At 37.0% G+C, this 14,609-nt stretch overlaps 1 protein-coding gene across 4 annotated transcripts in view; it reads right to left on the reverse strand.

Moving 5' to 3' along the window:
• The window catches only part of METTL25 (methyltransferase like 25), an 87,307-nt gene that overhangs the window by 62,211 nt on the left and 10,487 nt on the right, over positions 1-14,609 (reverse strand). For all 4 annotated transcript variants that reach the window (XR_012764774.1, XM_075428346.1, XM_075428345.1 and 1 more), the window contains exons 3-5: positions 11,756-11,856; positions 5,624-6,256; positions 2,604-2,748 (exon numbers count right to left, since the gene is read on the reverse strand). Coding sequence is in view for 3 of the 4 variants with exons in the window: in XM_075428346.1 (XP_075284461.1) it covers positions 2,604-2,748; positions 5,624-6,256; positions 11,756-11,856 (879 nt within the window). In the remaining variant the exon portion in view is untranslated. The remainder of the gene's footprint in view (positions 1-2,603; positions 2,749-5,623; positions 6,257-11,755; positions 11,857-14,609) is intronic.

The following is a 14,609-nucleotide window of genomic DNA, read 5'->3' on the forward strand; positions in this document are numbered from 1 at the left end:
CTTTACCAGGGACTGACAAACTTTATTGCCTTCTGTGATGCAGAGACTGACTCCATGAACTAGGGGAGACCATAGTCATAGTTTACCTTGACTTCAATGAGGCTTTCAGCAAGGTTTCCTTAGTATCTCTGTAGACAAATTGGAAAGATATGACTCAGACAGGTGGACTTCAGGGTGGGTAGAAAATTGACAGGACTCTGAAGATTAACAGTGAAGCCTGCAGGTTAAAGGATACGATTATTCCCCCTTTTTAGCACTTGTGAGAGTGAGAGTACCTAGAATGCTTCTTTGGGTTCTCCTGCCCACCACACTGACTTACTGGAATGAGTTCAGTGGTGGCAAGAGGACTACAAGGCTGCAGAGAAGGTCAAGGAGGGATCTAACTGCTGTCTTCGACTACCTAAAGGAAAGGCAACAACAGAAAAGATTAAGCTGGTCTCTTCCTGGAGGTGCACAACGAAAAGAAAATAGATAAGGCATGAAAGCTGCAAATTCTGAACAGATACAAGGAAAATAACTTCATGGTGAAGCCAAACATTGGAATGGGCTGCTGAATCACTGTCCTTGGAGATACTCAAAACATGTCTGGACAAGGCCCTGAACAACCTGATCTAAGCTGGCCCTGCCTTTCACCGTGATCTGGACTAGATGACCTCCAGAAGCCACTTCCAAGTTAAATCATTTCATCATGATTCTATGATTTGGTCCTTTTCGGAAGCAGTACCAAAATTCACTTGCCTCAGGCAGCTGCAAGAGGAATTAGTTTATTTCTTGTACAAGTAAATTGTTGGATCCGTATCATCTGAGTAGTTAAGAGTCCTCTAGCATCGTCTAGAAAGCTTTGTCAGTTTGAAATCCACGCATAGGATGTGTAGACACAAGCTATAGTCCTAATTCTTTCCCATTTTCCCTTTGAAGAAATTTTAGCTCTTAGATATTGTTGGTCCTCAGGCTCTTAGCCCTCCGCTGCACATTTACAAACAAGCCATACGGGAGATGACTTTTCCCGGGGAACACAGCAGCATTATAGATGTTAGAATGTGTACCCTTGTAGTAACAGTAAAAAAAAAAATTAAAAAAAAAAATAAAATTTGAGCATCATTGGAATTACTTATGTACTCTTTCCCAAAAAAAGAACACTGCGATTTCCTTTAAGTCTGCCTAAAGATTCTCTTTGACAATAATATTTATCCTTCAAGCTGAGAAAAATCAGTTAGAAATTCCAACATGCAATTTGGTTTCATTTCCATATGGCTATGAAACTGCAGTATCTCTTACCACTGTGCATGTACATCTGTTTGTTTGAACTTAGAACAGGTTATCACACTTGATCCTTTGGTGGTGTTCAAGTAACAATAATTTAGTAAAGCCTTACCCACTGGTCTGGAAAAAGTAATCCTACAGCTCGAACAGGAAGTTGGAAGTTGTGTCCTCTTTGCAGTAGTAAGAAACAAGCAAAAGTTTCAGACACAGAAACTTTATGATAAGTGCCTGAAAAGTTCATTATTTTTAAAACTCTGATGTAAAGGAATTCTATGTTTTTTACTAATTGCATTTCTGTAACTTAGAAATTTCGATTGTATTTTCTTTTTCTTTGTTTTTGTGATGATCTTAAGTGTTGTGAAATAACTGAAACTAATACACTGCAAAAACTCTTAAAATTGTTGCAGATCAAGATAAAAACAACACGAAAAGATCATTAAAGCAAGCAAGAGCTAGCATGTGTCATGGTCACTCTGGAGCTGTGCCTCAGCTGCCTGAGCAGCCAACTGCTAAAGAGCAGCAGCTGGGTTCCACCTGCCTTTCTGTCCATGAAGCTCCCCAAAAGAGCTGAAATAAACTTTGCCAATGCACCCCGCTCTCAAATGTGGTTGATACGATGATCAGGTTCTGGGACTTTGGGAGACAGTCATTGAGACACCTTAGCTACATATCACTTGTCTCAGGAAAGCCAGCTACTTAATGGTTCTCATCACACAGAATTGACCTTTCAAGATACCAACTGTCTACCACAAATGAAAAAAAAACACATTTGAAGGAAAATTTGCCTATAGTGTGAATCTCCAAATAAATTTCATGTTGTCTCCCCAAGAAAAACTGTTATATATGTACTGATCCAGGATGTTCTAAACTGGCAATGCCCCAGAGCACAGCACTCCGATGAGTGTTTTCTGGAGTAATAACTTGCATTACAAGGACTTAATTCTGCTCATAGCTGTATATGTACAATTCAACATAAATGGATGTTGCACGCAGACAGCCAAGGGCAAAATCTGGTACAAAATATTTCTAAAGGATGAAAACATATTGGACTAAAAAAGCCTCCACATTTTACAAGTGAAGTAATGGAATAAAACCAGCTCTATTCATAACGACATAAAAACATTCTGCATTAATGTCCCTGATTTTAGTAAGAATATTAGAAATACTGACATAACAGAAAAGCTACAGGGCATCCGGGAGTGAATGATCTGCATAATGTAATTAAAACCAGTACTAAATAAGCCACTGGAAAGGAACAAACACAAGGAGGTTATTAATTAAAAGGTATAATACTCTCAGCATGCAAACTGGCAGTCACAAGTTAAGCTCAGAAGAATTACCTTCTTGGTTTTCAAACTGTTCTGACAACAGATGGTAGCAGCAGCCTACACTGCAAACTGCTTTGATTTCAGGCTCGGCAGTAAAAATTCGTAGTGTATTTGCAGCAAGATCACCACACGTATGTAGACCCACCATCATACAGTCCTAAGAAGAAAAAGAAAAAAAAAGCAACAATAAAGCACCTCTCTCTTCAACTGAAATAGCACGAGTAACAACAACAAGCTCCAGAATCCAAACATGCTGCAAATGCTTATCGAGCTGCAAGGTTTAAATACACAACTCTATGAGGACTCCTGCTGTCCCGTTCTAGAATTTTTCAATGCATAACAAAAGCTCTTCAGTGCTAAGAAAACATGGTGCAATGCCTCTGTGGAGAGCAACTGCTCATCACTCTGTTCAGACAAGGACCTCCGCATCTCTGCATTCTGCCTTCTCTAGCACTGGGGAAGCAGAAGTTCAAGACTAAGAACAGCAGCCAGTTTACCTGCATGAAGGGGATCATCTACCTGCAGTGACTGGACTTGGGGCCACTTTCTCCTCTCTTTTCTAGCTTTCTTGTTATTGTTGTTACTGCCACTGCCACTTCCTTTTCTTACTTCAGATTTTCTGCTGCAAATATGCCTGGACCTATCTATGGCACTTCTGCTACTTTAAGGTGCTGAAATCAAAACCACTTCCTAAATACAGATGTAATGTGAAGAGCAGGCTTTGTTATTTCCAAAACTGCAGTACTGCCACAGTTTTGCAGTGTCCCTACCACTACTCAGCAACAAATGGGCATTTTCTTCCACAGCACACAGTTAAGAAATCGAGCTCAGATGCCCTGTTCTTCCATCCATTCTATTTCCTGCTTTCCTTTTTCCTTGATTTCCCTTTTACCTCTATTTCTCCATACAAATTATCCCTCTTCCCACCATCTGTAACAAAGTATTTCCCTTCTGGCATTATTAGTTGGAATCTACATGGTAAACACGGTGTTGCTTTGAAATTCAGCATCATTTATTAACAAGGTTATCAACAAGAAATTAGTCCAGAGACATTCAGCTGCCATACATTTCCATACTCATTCTGACTTTATATGCATACCTGTTTTTGCTGCTCTATATCTGATTTTCTCACCTATCTGTATTATATAGTGCATGCATGTGCAAAACACTAAAACCACCCCTTTCCTCTGTATTTTTAATTCTTCCTGACCCCCTTCTCACCTTCCACTTTGTGCTGCTGGTCTGTGCTTGCCCTTTCCTTGTCTTAGGATCCACAATTTTTAGGTGGCAAAAGTGCAGTTTCAGTCCAGCTTAGCTTTTAAAGACTTTTTTCGTATCAGTCAGCTTCAGCTCGCCATTCCACAAAGCTTTTTTTCCACATGCAATTACAGAAATAGTGGAACAAGACTAAAGTTTGGAAGCCAAGGGGAGGGGTGCACTTGCAAGGGCACCATTTAAACCCCAGGACTGGAAAAGTTAAGGAGATTCAGGACAAAGCTAGAGGGGGATGGCTACCACATGCAAAGCAGAGGAAACACAACGCTCAAAACTTCTGAACAATACGAGGGCAGTCTGTCGGTGTCAGGTACACGTTTGGACCATCACTGACTTCAGAGAGGTTGCCTGGGTATAACTGAAACTACTTTCTGGACTGTTGGCTTAAGTGTAGCCAGATTTGATATCTCAATATTAGTCCTGGGCTATATACAAACACATGCTCCTGTACTCATATTTCATTAGCAGATTAATGTCAGAACTTACACTATAAATCAGTAAATACTAATTTCACCCATACCCTGTTTGTCCCCAGCTTCGGAAAATCTGATGAAAAATATCAATTTATGGTTATGATAAAAAAATGTAAATATTGGTGAAACCATTTCTAAAATATATTTTATTTCTAAAAAGTCTGAAAATACTTTAAAAACATGTAAATGATTGCACATTTTAAAGTTTTTTAATTACACACATTCATCACACATAATGTGCAGTTCGGTTATTACTATTTTTTAACGCAACAAAGCTTTTACCTTTTCTGATGGTAACTGGTTTTTTTTAATACAGAAAGGCGGTGATGTAAGATTTTGTCTATCTTTTACATCACACAAATTACATGTTAAAAAAATACAAAATCCAGCTGTGCAAATGTAAAGGCATATGCTTCACCAACAAACCCTGCTGCTCAGGGTGTCTTTTGCGGACAGACATGGGCTTGCTCCACATGTTCTCAGACACTCAGTAGGATTTATTAGCTCAAGTTACAGGGCCATCAGCACAAACCTATGGTCTTCAATCAGAGATGAATTACACCCCCCAACAGAACAGTTCAGTCACTACTGAACACAGACAAGTTTTTATCTTTCCATAAAACACTGACTGTATCTACCCAACCAACGTACATTAGCTCAGGCATAGGAACTTGGGCAGCTGAGCTTCGGCTTGCTTGTGTAGACAGAATGCCTGCCAGCTGGTAAAATACTAAATGAACTTAAAGTAACTCTGGAAAGTCAAAATATAAAAACATTATTTGCAAATAGGGCTCTTTACAAACTCTTTGAGTACTATACACAATAAATTCTCCTATGCCTTCAAAGTTTAACTGAAATTACAAAAATATAAAACTTAAAACATAAGAAATTTCAGGAAAATTGAAATTCCAGTGCTTAATGTATCCATCTACCTGGTAAATATAACTCTTTTCATAATAATTGAATCTTATCTATAACCACATTTGCAAAATACCCGAATGTGCTAATATGTATGCTGTTAACTTTGACAGCTGATTATTATCTACCCCATAAATTCTAAAGGCTGCTTTACATATTCAAAATAATTCCAACACAGATATTAAAATAGAAAAACAATTTCTATCTGCTAGACATACTTCTGTTAACTGGCTGAAAAACATTACTGGGCCAGAATCTTCACTTACCACTGACAGCACTCTATGTACACTCAGCAAACATTAAGTACACACGAAAATGGCAACATAAAGACAATGAACAATCTACTTCAAATATTAGCAAAATAACCTCCAGATCTGTTATGATGTCACTGAGTTCTGTTTCTGCAGTGATGCAAGACGTCAGTGGAAAATACAGGTTTGATTCACTCGATTTGCTCGCTTTAGCCTTGAGAGATGCCATTTTTCTTCGCATCTTTTCCTCTTCACAGAGCTCCCCACACTTACACTGAGATGAAGAAAAATATTCTACAGCATCAGCAGGCAGAACATTTAGAACAGCAAGAACCTCTTCAGAAAGTTTGCTCTCATCAGATTGAGTTTGAGCCACCAAATCAACCTCATTTTTTTTGTTGGTTTCTGATGGAGCTATTTCTGTGAAACCACAAGAAGGAACTGTATCTTGGATAGTCACTTGGTCTTGACTTTGAAGACTGCTGTCATTACTTAAGGGCTTTTCACTGATTGCTTTACTTTTAATTTCACTTTCCATTGGTCTATCATTTGCCTTTTCCAACCTCTGGCTTTTGAGGTTTGCTCTTCCTCGACTCTGATATGCTCTCCAGTGTTTCTTCAATTTTCTGTTTCTTTCATGAGCACCATTAGTGTTGTTGTTTGAAGAGTCAATTCCATAAACTTTCAAGTTATATTGCATGGACAAAAATGAACTCAGGTAGCCTTTCCCAGAGCCTATATCAATCACCTACATAACAGGGAAAAAAGAAAATAAAATTTGCTATATTTAAGAGCAACCAGACACAGTTTAATCAAATGTAAAATAATTCCCTAAAAATTTAAGCATGGATTTAATAGCTACATTATCAGTATTATCTCTCCTAACGTACTTAGTTCTTTTGCTTTATTGGTCCCTCTTCTGACTTTAAAATGCAGAATTAAGTCTTCACTGATTTGCTCCAGAAAACAGACACTGCAATGCTTACGCAATGCACATGCCCTGACTCTTCTGGGAAAGACTTCCAGTATATTTTTTGACACAAAACTTCCTTCTGCTAAACAAAATAACCATAAACCAGCAACACCAGCATCCGCCCTTGCTACACTGAGTCAGGATACAGAGCTAGCAAAGCAAGCGTTCACAGTATTTAGCTTTAGGCACCTAACTCCCACACTGAGGAGTCTACTACCACTAGGTGTACAGAAATATGCATCTTCAGATTTGGTTCCTAACTTCATCACTTCAGATCTGACCTAAAGACAGGCCATACTGATATCCCTTTTATGTCAGAATGCTTATTTATACCACTTTTCCATGCTGTGCAAATGATCCATACAGCTTTGATTAACATAAGGACGCTTTTGTAACAAAACAATGGGGCTCGCACGTGACGTGCTTTCCACTGCCAGTTCTGGAGCAAGGAGTGAATAGAGGGGATAACTAGCCGCCAGTTTTGTTTGTCTCTTAGCTGACAGCATGTGCTACCTCAGTGACTGGTACAACATGGGAAGGAAAACACCACACACAGTAGCAGCAGGAACAAGAGCAACCTGAGATCTTTAAGTACATAATCACAGCTTTATATCATCATATTTAATTTGTAATAATTATATATAAAATTATATATATATATAAATATTTTACAAGAATAGGCAGAATGACATTTCTCTAAGGAAAGAAAATGATAATGTTCACTTATGTTGAGGTATCTACCAAAAATTATATTGACTAGATACAATGACTTTGAAGATGTTCTTGAAAGTGTTTGATTCAAGAACATCTATGTCTTGTTCTTGGTCTGTCACGTGTTCGTAAGAAAGTTTACACTAATATTTGGAAGTCCAAATAGCAGCATACACTACATGGATCCATATTAAACTGCACAGTTTTTTACCAGGTAAGAATATTCAATACAGCAATACTCTCTCTGAAATGAAAGATTTATTCCTTATTCTAAGAAAGTTATAGATTTGTACAGCCATGGAATTAGAAAGAAAAATTTGAACCAATGTCACTAAAGACTACGTAAAACAGTCGAGAATACATATTATTAGGTAAAAATTATTTACCCAGGCTGCACATGGCTTTCTCATCTGCACTCTTCATGTGATATTAGTGCATATTTGCCACATAGGTACACCACAGATCTCATATTTCTTGAATGAAGCCAGTACAGGCGTGGATTTAGTGAAATAGAATTGATATAATCTAAGCATACTTTTTGAAAATTTCATTTATTTGTCACATCTATCACCAATATTCTCCCAGATTATTTAAAAGTGAAGGAACGAAAAGTGCCCAAGGAATAATTTTACCCACTATTTTATGTCACAGATATTACTATTATGCAGAATATGCACACCTCCACTTCTGCAAGGTTTTTAATTATTTCTGCAGAAGGCAGAAATGGACAGAGCCACGTAGTGAATTATTTCGAACGACTCCTACGTGTGACCTCTAGTGGCTGTACAAGCAAAATGCTCTTTGGGTAAGGTTTTTTTTGTTGCTTCCAAGTAAAAATAAAACGGTTACATATTGCTAAATAAGCACTGGAAGAATAGTTTTAAAGGAAAGGAAAATTTGACCAAAAATAATCAGGCAATGATCTTGCGCTAAACAAAAACACTGCATTAAATTAATCCCTGCTTTATCTTCCCTTGATTACATAAGGAAAGGTAATCAGCAATCCATAGCATATCAGCCAAGCATGAACTTTTAAAATGAAATTTCCATGATATAACGAACTCCAAAGGTCCTGTCCACAGTGGGCTGGGTACTATGTTTAAACACAGTTTCTGGCACAGTGGAATCAAGAACTCCATTTCCTAAAGCATTTCAACATTTCCCAGCACCAAATCACAAACTTAATAGATGCTGAACGCAGAATTATATCATACTTATATTACACATTGCAACTCTTGCTCTACATGCTTCAATTTCCAAGGAAAACTTTCACAAATGCATTAAAAAAAACAAATGTGCATTTAAGCAAAGAGGAATCATCACTGGCTTCTTTTCAGAGTTCAATCAAGAACTTTATAAAATAAAGCTCCACTTGTATGACAGGAACAATGCTTAAAAGGGGCAGTAAACAACTAAAAAAAAATTTTTTGTTAGTTTGCTTTAATGTTTTAATCCAAATCACTAACCTAGAAGTGATTACAGTAGTAATAAAATTTTTGCTTTTATTCTCATTTTATTATTTATTATACTACTTTATAAAATACCACAAGAGAGCAATATCCTCTACCACCCTTTATACATCATGGGTACAGAGGTGAAATGGAGGGCATTTTTCTGTGATCTGTAATATCTTAAAGAAACACCCTGAGGACACGTGCTGTCGTAAAACATGTGTTGTGTTTTCATAGCTCTAGATTTTTTAATTAAATGCTGCATATATTTTGTTTTGCGAGAAGGATAGAAAAAATCAATAAGGAAAAAACTCTCCTAAAACTTTACAATTCCTGTATTTTTTTAAGTTGAAAGGTAACCAAAACAAAAGGAGTTGCTTTTTAATAACTGTGAAGGAGGCTTTTTTTTTTTTTTTAATATAACTGGAAAGCTCTTTTCATATACTAGGGATTTGTAACTTTGCACAAATAAGTTTTGTTACAGTGTATGACAAAAATGGAAAAACGTTAATAATGAGCAGTCAGCATTTCATATCCAGCGATATACTGCAATAATATTTTTCATTAAATGTTACAATTTTTTCAAAAAATAAACAGAACATAATCCTTTGTATAAAGACACTCCAAGCCATCTGATAGAGGTGCATAATCACTGGATGAAATTGCAGCATATTGACAGATACCTGATAATGATTGATTTGAGATTTTATTAGTAACCAGCTACATTCGGACTTAGGTCATTAAGGTGGCTCTACTTTTTTACTCACTGAACATGGGTTTTCCCTTCCTTTCATTCCTGAATCTCACAGGAACTATTTAAAATCTAAATGAAAATGCTATATGAAACACCACCTTCCAACAAACACAGAGAACATTTAGTACTGTGTTATAAGCAAGATACGCTCTCCTACAGCTTTTTCAGCACATGAGTCTTCAACACTTGAACAACGAATACTTGCCGGAAGCAAAAGGTAACCAAGGCAAAAAAAAGAAATTATTTTCACAAATCTGCTGCTACTGTATTTCTATTCTTTACAGAGCGCATCCACTCTATGGCTGTTGAAGGCACCCACACTGGTCACTGCAGCTGGATCTTGAAGAAGCTGGTGGAAGGGTCTCCTTCCATCCCTGTAAGCGATCGCAAATGCTCACAAATTGATTGCATCTCATCCAGTAATATTTGGCCTTCATTACAGCTCTCTGTTTACTTGGTAATCTCAGTTCTAATGAGAAGACTGCCTAAAACTTTGCCTTCATCCATAGTTCCTCACAAAACAGATGGTCGGGATTCAGAGTTTTGATCTCTGTTTCCAGGGATGCCACAGACCCGACCCAAACCTATCAAGAGTACTGCGTCATTTAACATTATCTAAATTAAACTCAGTCTGAGCCAAGTAACTTCCTCATCAACGTTCAGCTTCGGCAACTTGGAGCTGAACCCAAGTTTATGGGCCTGCCCTTCAGTCTATGGCGGCAGCAGCAGCAACTCATCACGTTGCAGTTACACCTTTGCCATTAAACCCAGCAGTGCAGGGCCATGTACCCTACCCTCAGCACACGACTGGCCACACCATTCATTTTTAGTAGCCCCCCCAGTGCAGGCACGAAGCAGGCCAACTATCACTCTCATATTATGAAGGCCAGGCACAATATGGAGGACAAGATATACCAGAGACCATGGTAATATAGACTTGGCCTACCCAGCTGCAGCCTTCTCTTCCCCCTTACCCACACCCGATACATCAATTTTGAACTATACTCAGACATACTTACTTTGGGAAAAAAAGGCACAGAAGGAATATGTTCATCATAAAATCTGGGCAGGTACCTTATTAATCTTTGGTTTTAAACAAATATGGTTTGTTCTCCATTAATCTTTGTAGGAATAAAGGCTGGAGGAAATTAGTCTCCATTTACACTTACAGCCCCTTGCACAGAAAGCAAGTGCAGCTCACATGCAGACAAGAAGCAAATGCAGTGTTCACAGCCACTAGTCATTTACAGTTTAAACTGAGGATGAAGCTACACTAGCCAGTGACTGGCATTATAGAGATTAAAATGATTAAACCAACCAGATACTTAAAAATTTAGTCTTACAGCAACAAAGGTCCAAGATGTGAAATCTAACAGAAAGCTTAACATTGAAAAAGCCTACAGAAAAATTACACGTATGCAAACCTAGTAAATGGTATTGGTGTTATTCCTGTCTAATAGAATGTGAAATACAGTACTCAAAAAAGTCGAGAATTGTTGTGATGCTTGTGTTTTGTCAACAGATCCGTAAGTAAACATCAATGAGGTTCTAATGCAACAGTGATGTAGTGCACTGTGCAATCATAAATACACGTAAAAAAAAAAAGGGTAAGTTACAACCAAATTTGAGAAAGGAATCCTGCAATTCTTCACCATCCACGGATGAACTTGCCATCTGATGTATGAATTCACAGAGTAATCATTGAGTGATAGTGGTGTTTAGATCTCATACGTGTTCTACCAGATGTACTTCACACACACTACTACATAAATCTCCGCTTTATCTGGTCTCTCTTCAAACTGAAAAGGTGATATCTAAATTCCTAATCTATAGATCTCAATCCACGTTAAATAAGGGTGAACAACATTAAACAACAAGAAGCAATTTAAATCTCTTGTGCCAGAATAAGATGAGCTTTCAAAATTTCTCAGATTTTTGTGCTCTGGTCTCTATGTGGCACTCGTGTGCCTGACAGAAGGCGAAGAATGAAGTTTTGCTCTCCTACTGATGTTTGTGGTAAATTGTCAGCAATATAATACTGATAAACAAAGCAGTAGCCGTGCATAGCAAAAAGCAGTACAATTTTTAGCTACTCAACATACCGAGGACGATTATAATTTCTTAAAGTTTTTCATAAATCATACAATGATTATTACTCACTGGAAGTCAGCTCCTTTGGAACGATACATTTGTAAACAAAATTGTCCTTCAGCTTGGCCCTAAAGGCTGTTCTTTAGCTACAATTATTTACAGGAACAACAACAACAGCAGTGACAGAATAGCAAAATGATGTATTCAAACACAGTAAGAATAATTTGGAAAGTACACAGTAATACACAGCCAGAAATGCCTTCTCACCTGCTTTATACCACAATAATTCACTATGTTGTCTACCAGCTCTGACATCACCTGCACTTCATGTGATTTCTTATTATTCATAAACTCATCAGTTTTGACACCTGTATCAGATTAAGAAAATAAATACATATTAACACAAGCCACAATAATAAAGATCTGTGATCAATCGGATAAAATACCAGCCTAAAACTATGTTATAGTATTTTTATATTTTAAGAATAGTAATTAAAATTAATTAAAAATTAATTAAAAATAAATTAATTAAAAATTAATTAAATTAATTAAAAACTCAGTAAAATATTAGAAGACTAAACTTCTGAACTACAGATTAATTAGTAAAATTCAACACACTGTAGAACTTAGTACTGCTAGTGTAGTTATTTTAAGATGTAGCATATCTAATACCTGACCAGATATTAGACAATAGCTACTACTATAAAAGTGTTCTATTTCTTCCTGTTCATTAAAAAATACTTCTTTATGTGTCATTTATCACATTTACCATGACATATATGAAATATAAGGGCAGGGACAAATAATAATCACACAGAAAGGCTTGTTAATTCTACAGATTTGCTCACATCAAGTGGGAGATATCTCACCTAAAAGTTATGAGCGATGCTGGGAAAATTCAAAGGAAGACACACTTTTATTTTCTTTATGGGATGGGTTGTAAAACTGATACATCTTTATGGTAGAAAATCACTCATTTCAGTGTTGCTGGAGGATGTGTTAATGAGATGGAGTCAATCTCTACCACAGGCTTACTGCTAGTGGCGAATACCAAGGTCCCTCTTGCTCATCTCTACGTCCCCCAAGCGAGGAGGAGCTCGGAAGTAGCTCCCTTGGGAGAAACCCACATGTTTCTCTTAGGCGACCAACACTACAGCACACTTGCCTCTAGTCAAATTGATGGAAATTTTCTTAAGCCTGAGTGATGGTAGAAGAAACTGCATTGTTACTGATGGGCATGCTCCTAGAAAACAAGACTCTTCTACATGACTAGGCATATTAATATATCTTTCCACTCTCTGCTTTTTGCACAGTATGCATCCGTCTGTCCAGGAACTGATCATTAGGCAAAAACTATGTTCATTCCTTGATCAGATCATGCTGGGAACAGAGCCAAGAGTGTTACTTCTTTAAAAGAGGATGGGGAATTGAACTGAGCTCATGAGAAACCTAGTGTTTTCTCTATTTTTCCCAAAACCCACAGGACCTCTCTATTTCTTAAACATCTGTTTTTTTATAATAAACTGTTATGACAGTACTTAAAATCTAACGTAGACTCTAGGAACTGACAAAAGAAAAAATAGACTAAAATAATTTTAAACAAAACAAATAGCAGAAAAAAGTGCTTGTTATTTCACTAGAGAGTCTCCTTAATTTCAAAGTTGTGAAGATCTGCATGATGTCCTAAAAACCTCTTAATTTGTAAGCGTTTCAATTCAAAGAACAAAAACAATTCTTTTTTTAAGAAAAAAGGTCTCTTTTTTTGTTTATTTTTGAACATTTTTGTGTCTGGATAGGCTTATCAGGAGAAGAAGTAGAATGGGAACAGGAAGAAGCAGACATTTTATTTCTTGAAAGAAACAGAAGTTATGTTTGTTCTCCAAAGCAGCACTGTCACTGTGAACTATCACCACATCTCACACCTTTTACTCTTTGCTATAGTATAAACTCGAAAGACTGAATAGGGTAATGCTGTGTGAAGTAGCATTTCAGACAGTACTTAAGCCAAATTAATTATTTCAGACATGGAAGGAATCCAGAAACAAGACCCAACTTACAAAAGCTGAGGTTCCAGGTAAAAAAAAATCATAGTTTATATCTACATAAATAAAGTACTTAATTATTTTTAGACCTCTTTTCCTACTTTTTGCAGAATGAACATTCTACTTATATTTCAGCTCAGAGAAAATGATAATGTTTACAGAACATTATGGATGTTTAATGATTTATACTGTTGCCACATTTTCTGCAAAATTCTGATAGGGTTTTTTACCTTATTTTGAAAAACAAGCAGACATATCTATTTGGGGACTGTTCTATATTGCCAATAAAACAGCAAATTTGAAAAAATACGTACACTAGTTTTAAACAAACTGTGTAAATTCATTCTGTTATCACAAAATTACTTTCTTGAAACAAATAATTATACACGTAGATTTCCTTACTACGTGTACAACGGATGCAAGCAGAACAAACACTAATTTCAAAAATCGTAAGAAATTTAGAGATCCAGCTAATTCTTTGATGAAAAAAGAAAGTGGGGTTCAAATACTTCACAGAGGTACCCTGGATATAACAGAATAACAGAGAGTTTACTGTTGCAAATTTTGGCTGGTACTGAAATGTCGCTTATTTCCATTGTGAACCCCTAGCACAGGTAGCGAACTGCTTCAACTCTGTATTGGCATTTACAGCTACATCTTTAGCTGTGAAGCTGAACAAATTGAGGAGAGACTGTCTTTTATACAGGACTAATGCAGATCTTCCAAAGATCTCCTATGGCAGGGTGCAGGGGTTTTATACCCCAGTCACCTGCGGAAATTCAGATACCACCAGATAAAAAATCAAATTCACAGTCCACACTGGACACTACCACCTATACAGAAGTTACACTACTATGATTTAATTCCATAAGCCAGACTAAGGGACTGGGATAACCATATGCTAAACAAATACTGAGGTAGAGTGATATTTCAGTACATGAAATTAAAAGACGGATTTGTTAACCGTCGCTGCACGACTATCACCTTGGCCATAAACACACTGCAAAGGTAGAGAGTACTCTTAATCCAACAGTCTAGCAACCTTCACTTCTTGTATCAGATATGAACCCTGTAACAAG

Source organism: Opisthocomus hoazin, chromosome 8 (genome assembly GCF_030867145.1).
Source record: "Opisthocomus hoazin isolate bOpiHoa1 chromosome 8, bOpiHoa1.hap1, whole genome shotgun sequence".
Lineage (NCBI taxonomy): Eukaryota > Metazoa > Chordata > Aves > Opisthocomiformes > Opisthocomidae > Opisthocomus > Opisthocomus hoazin.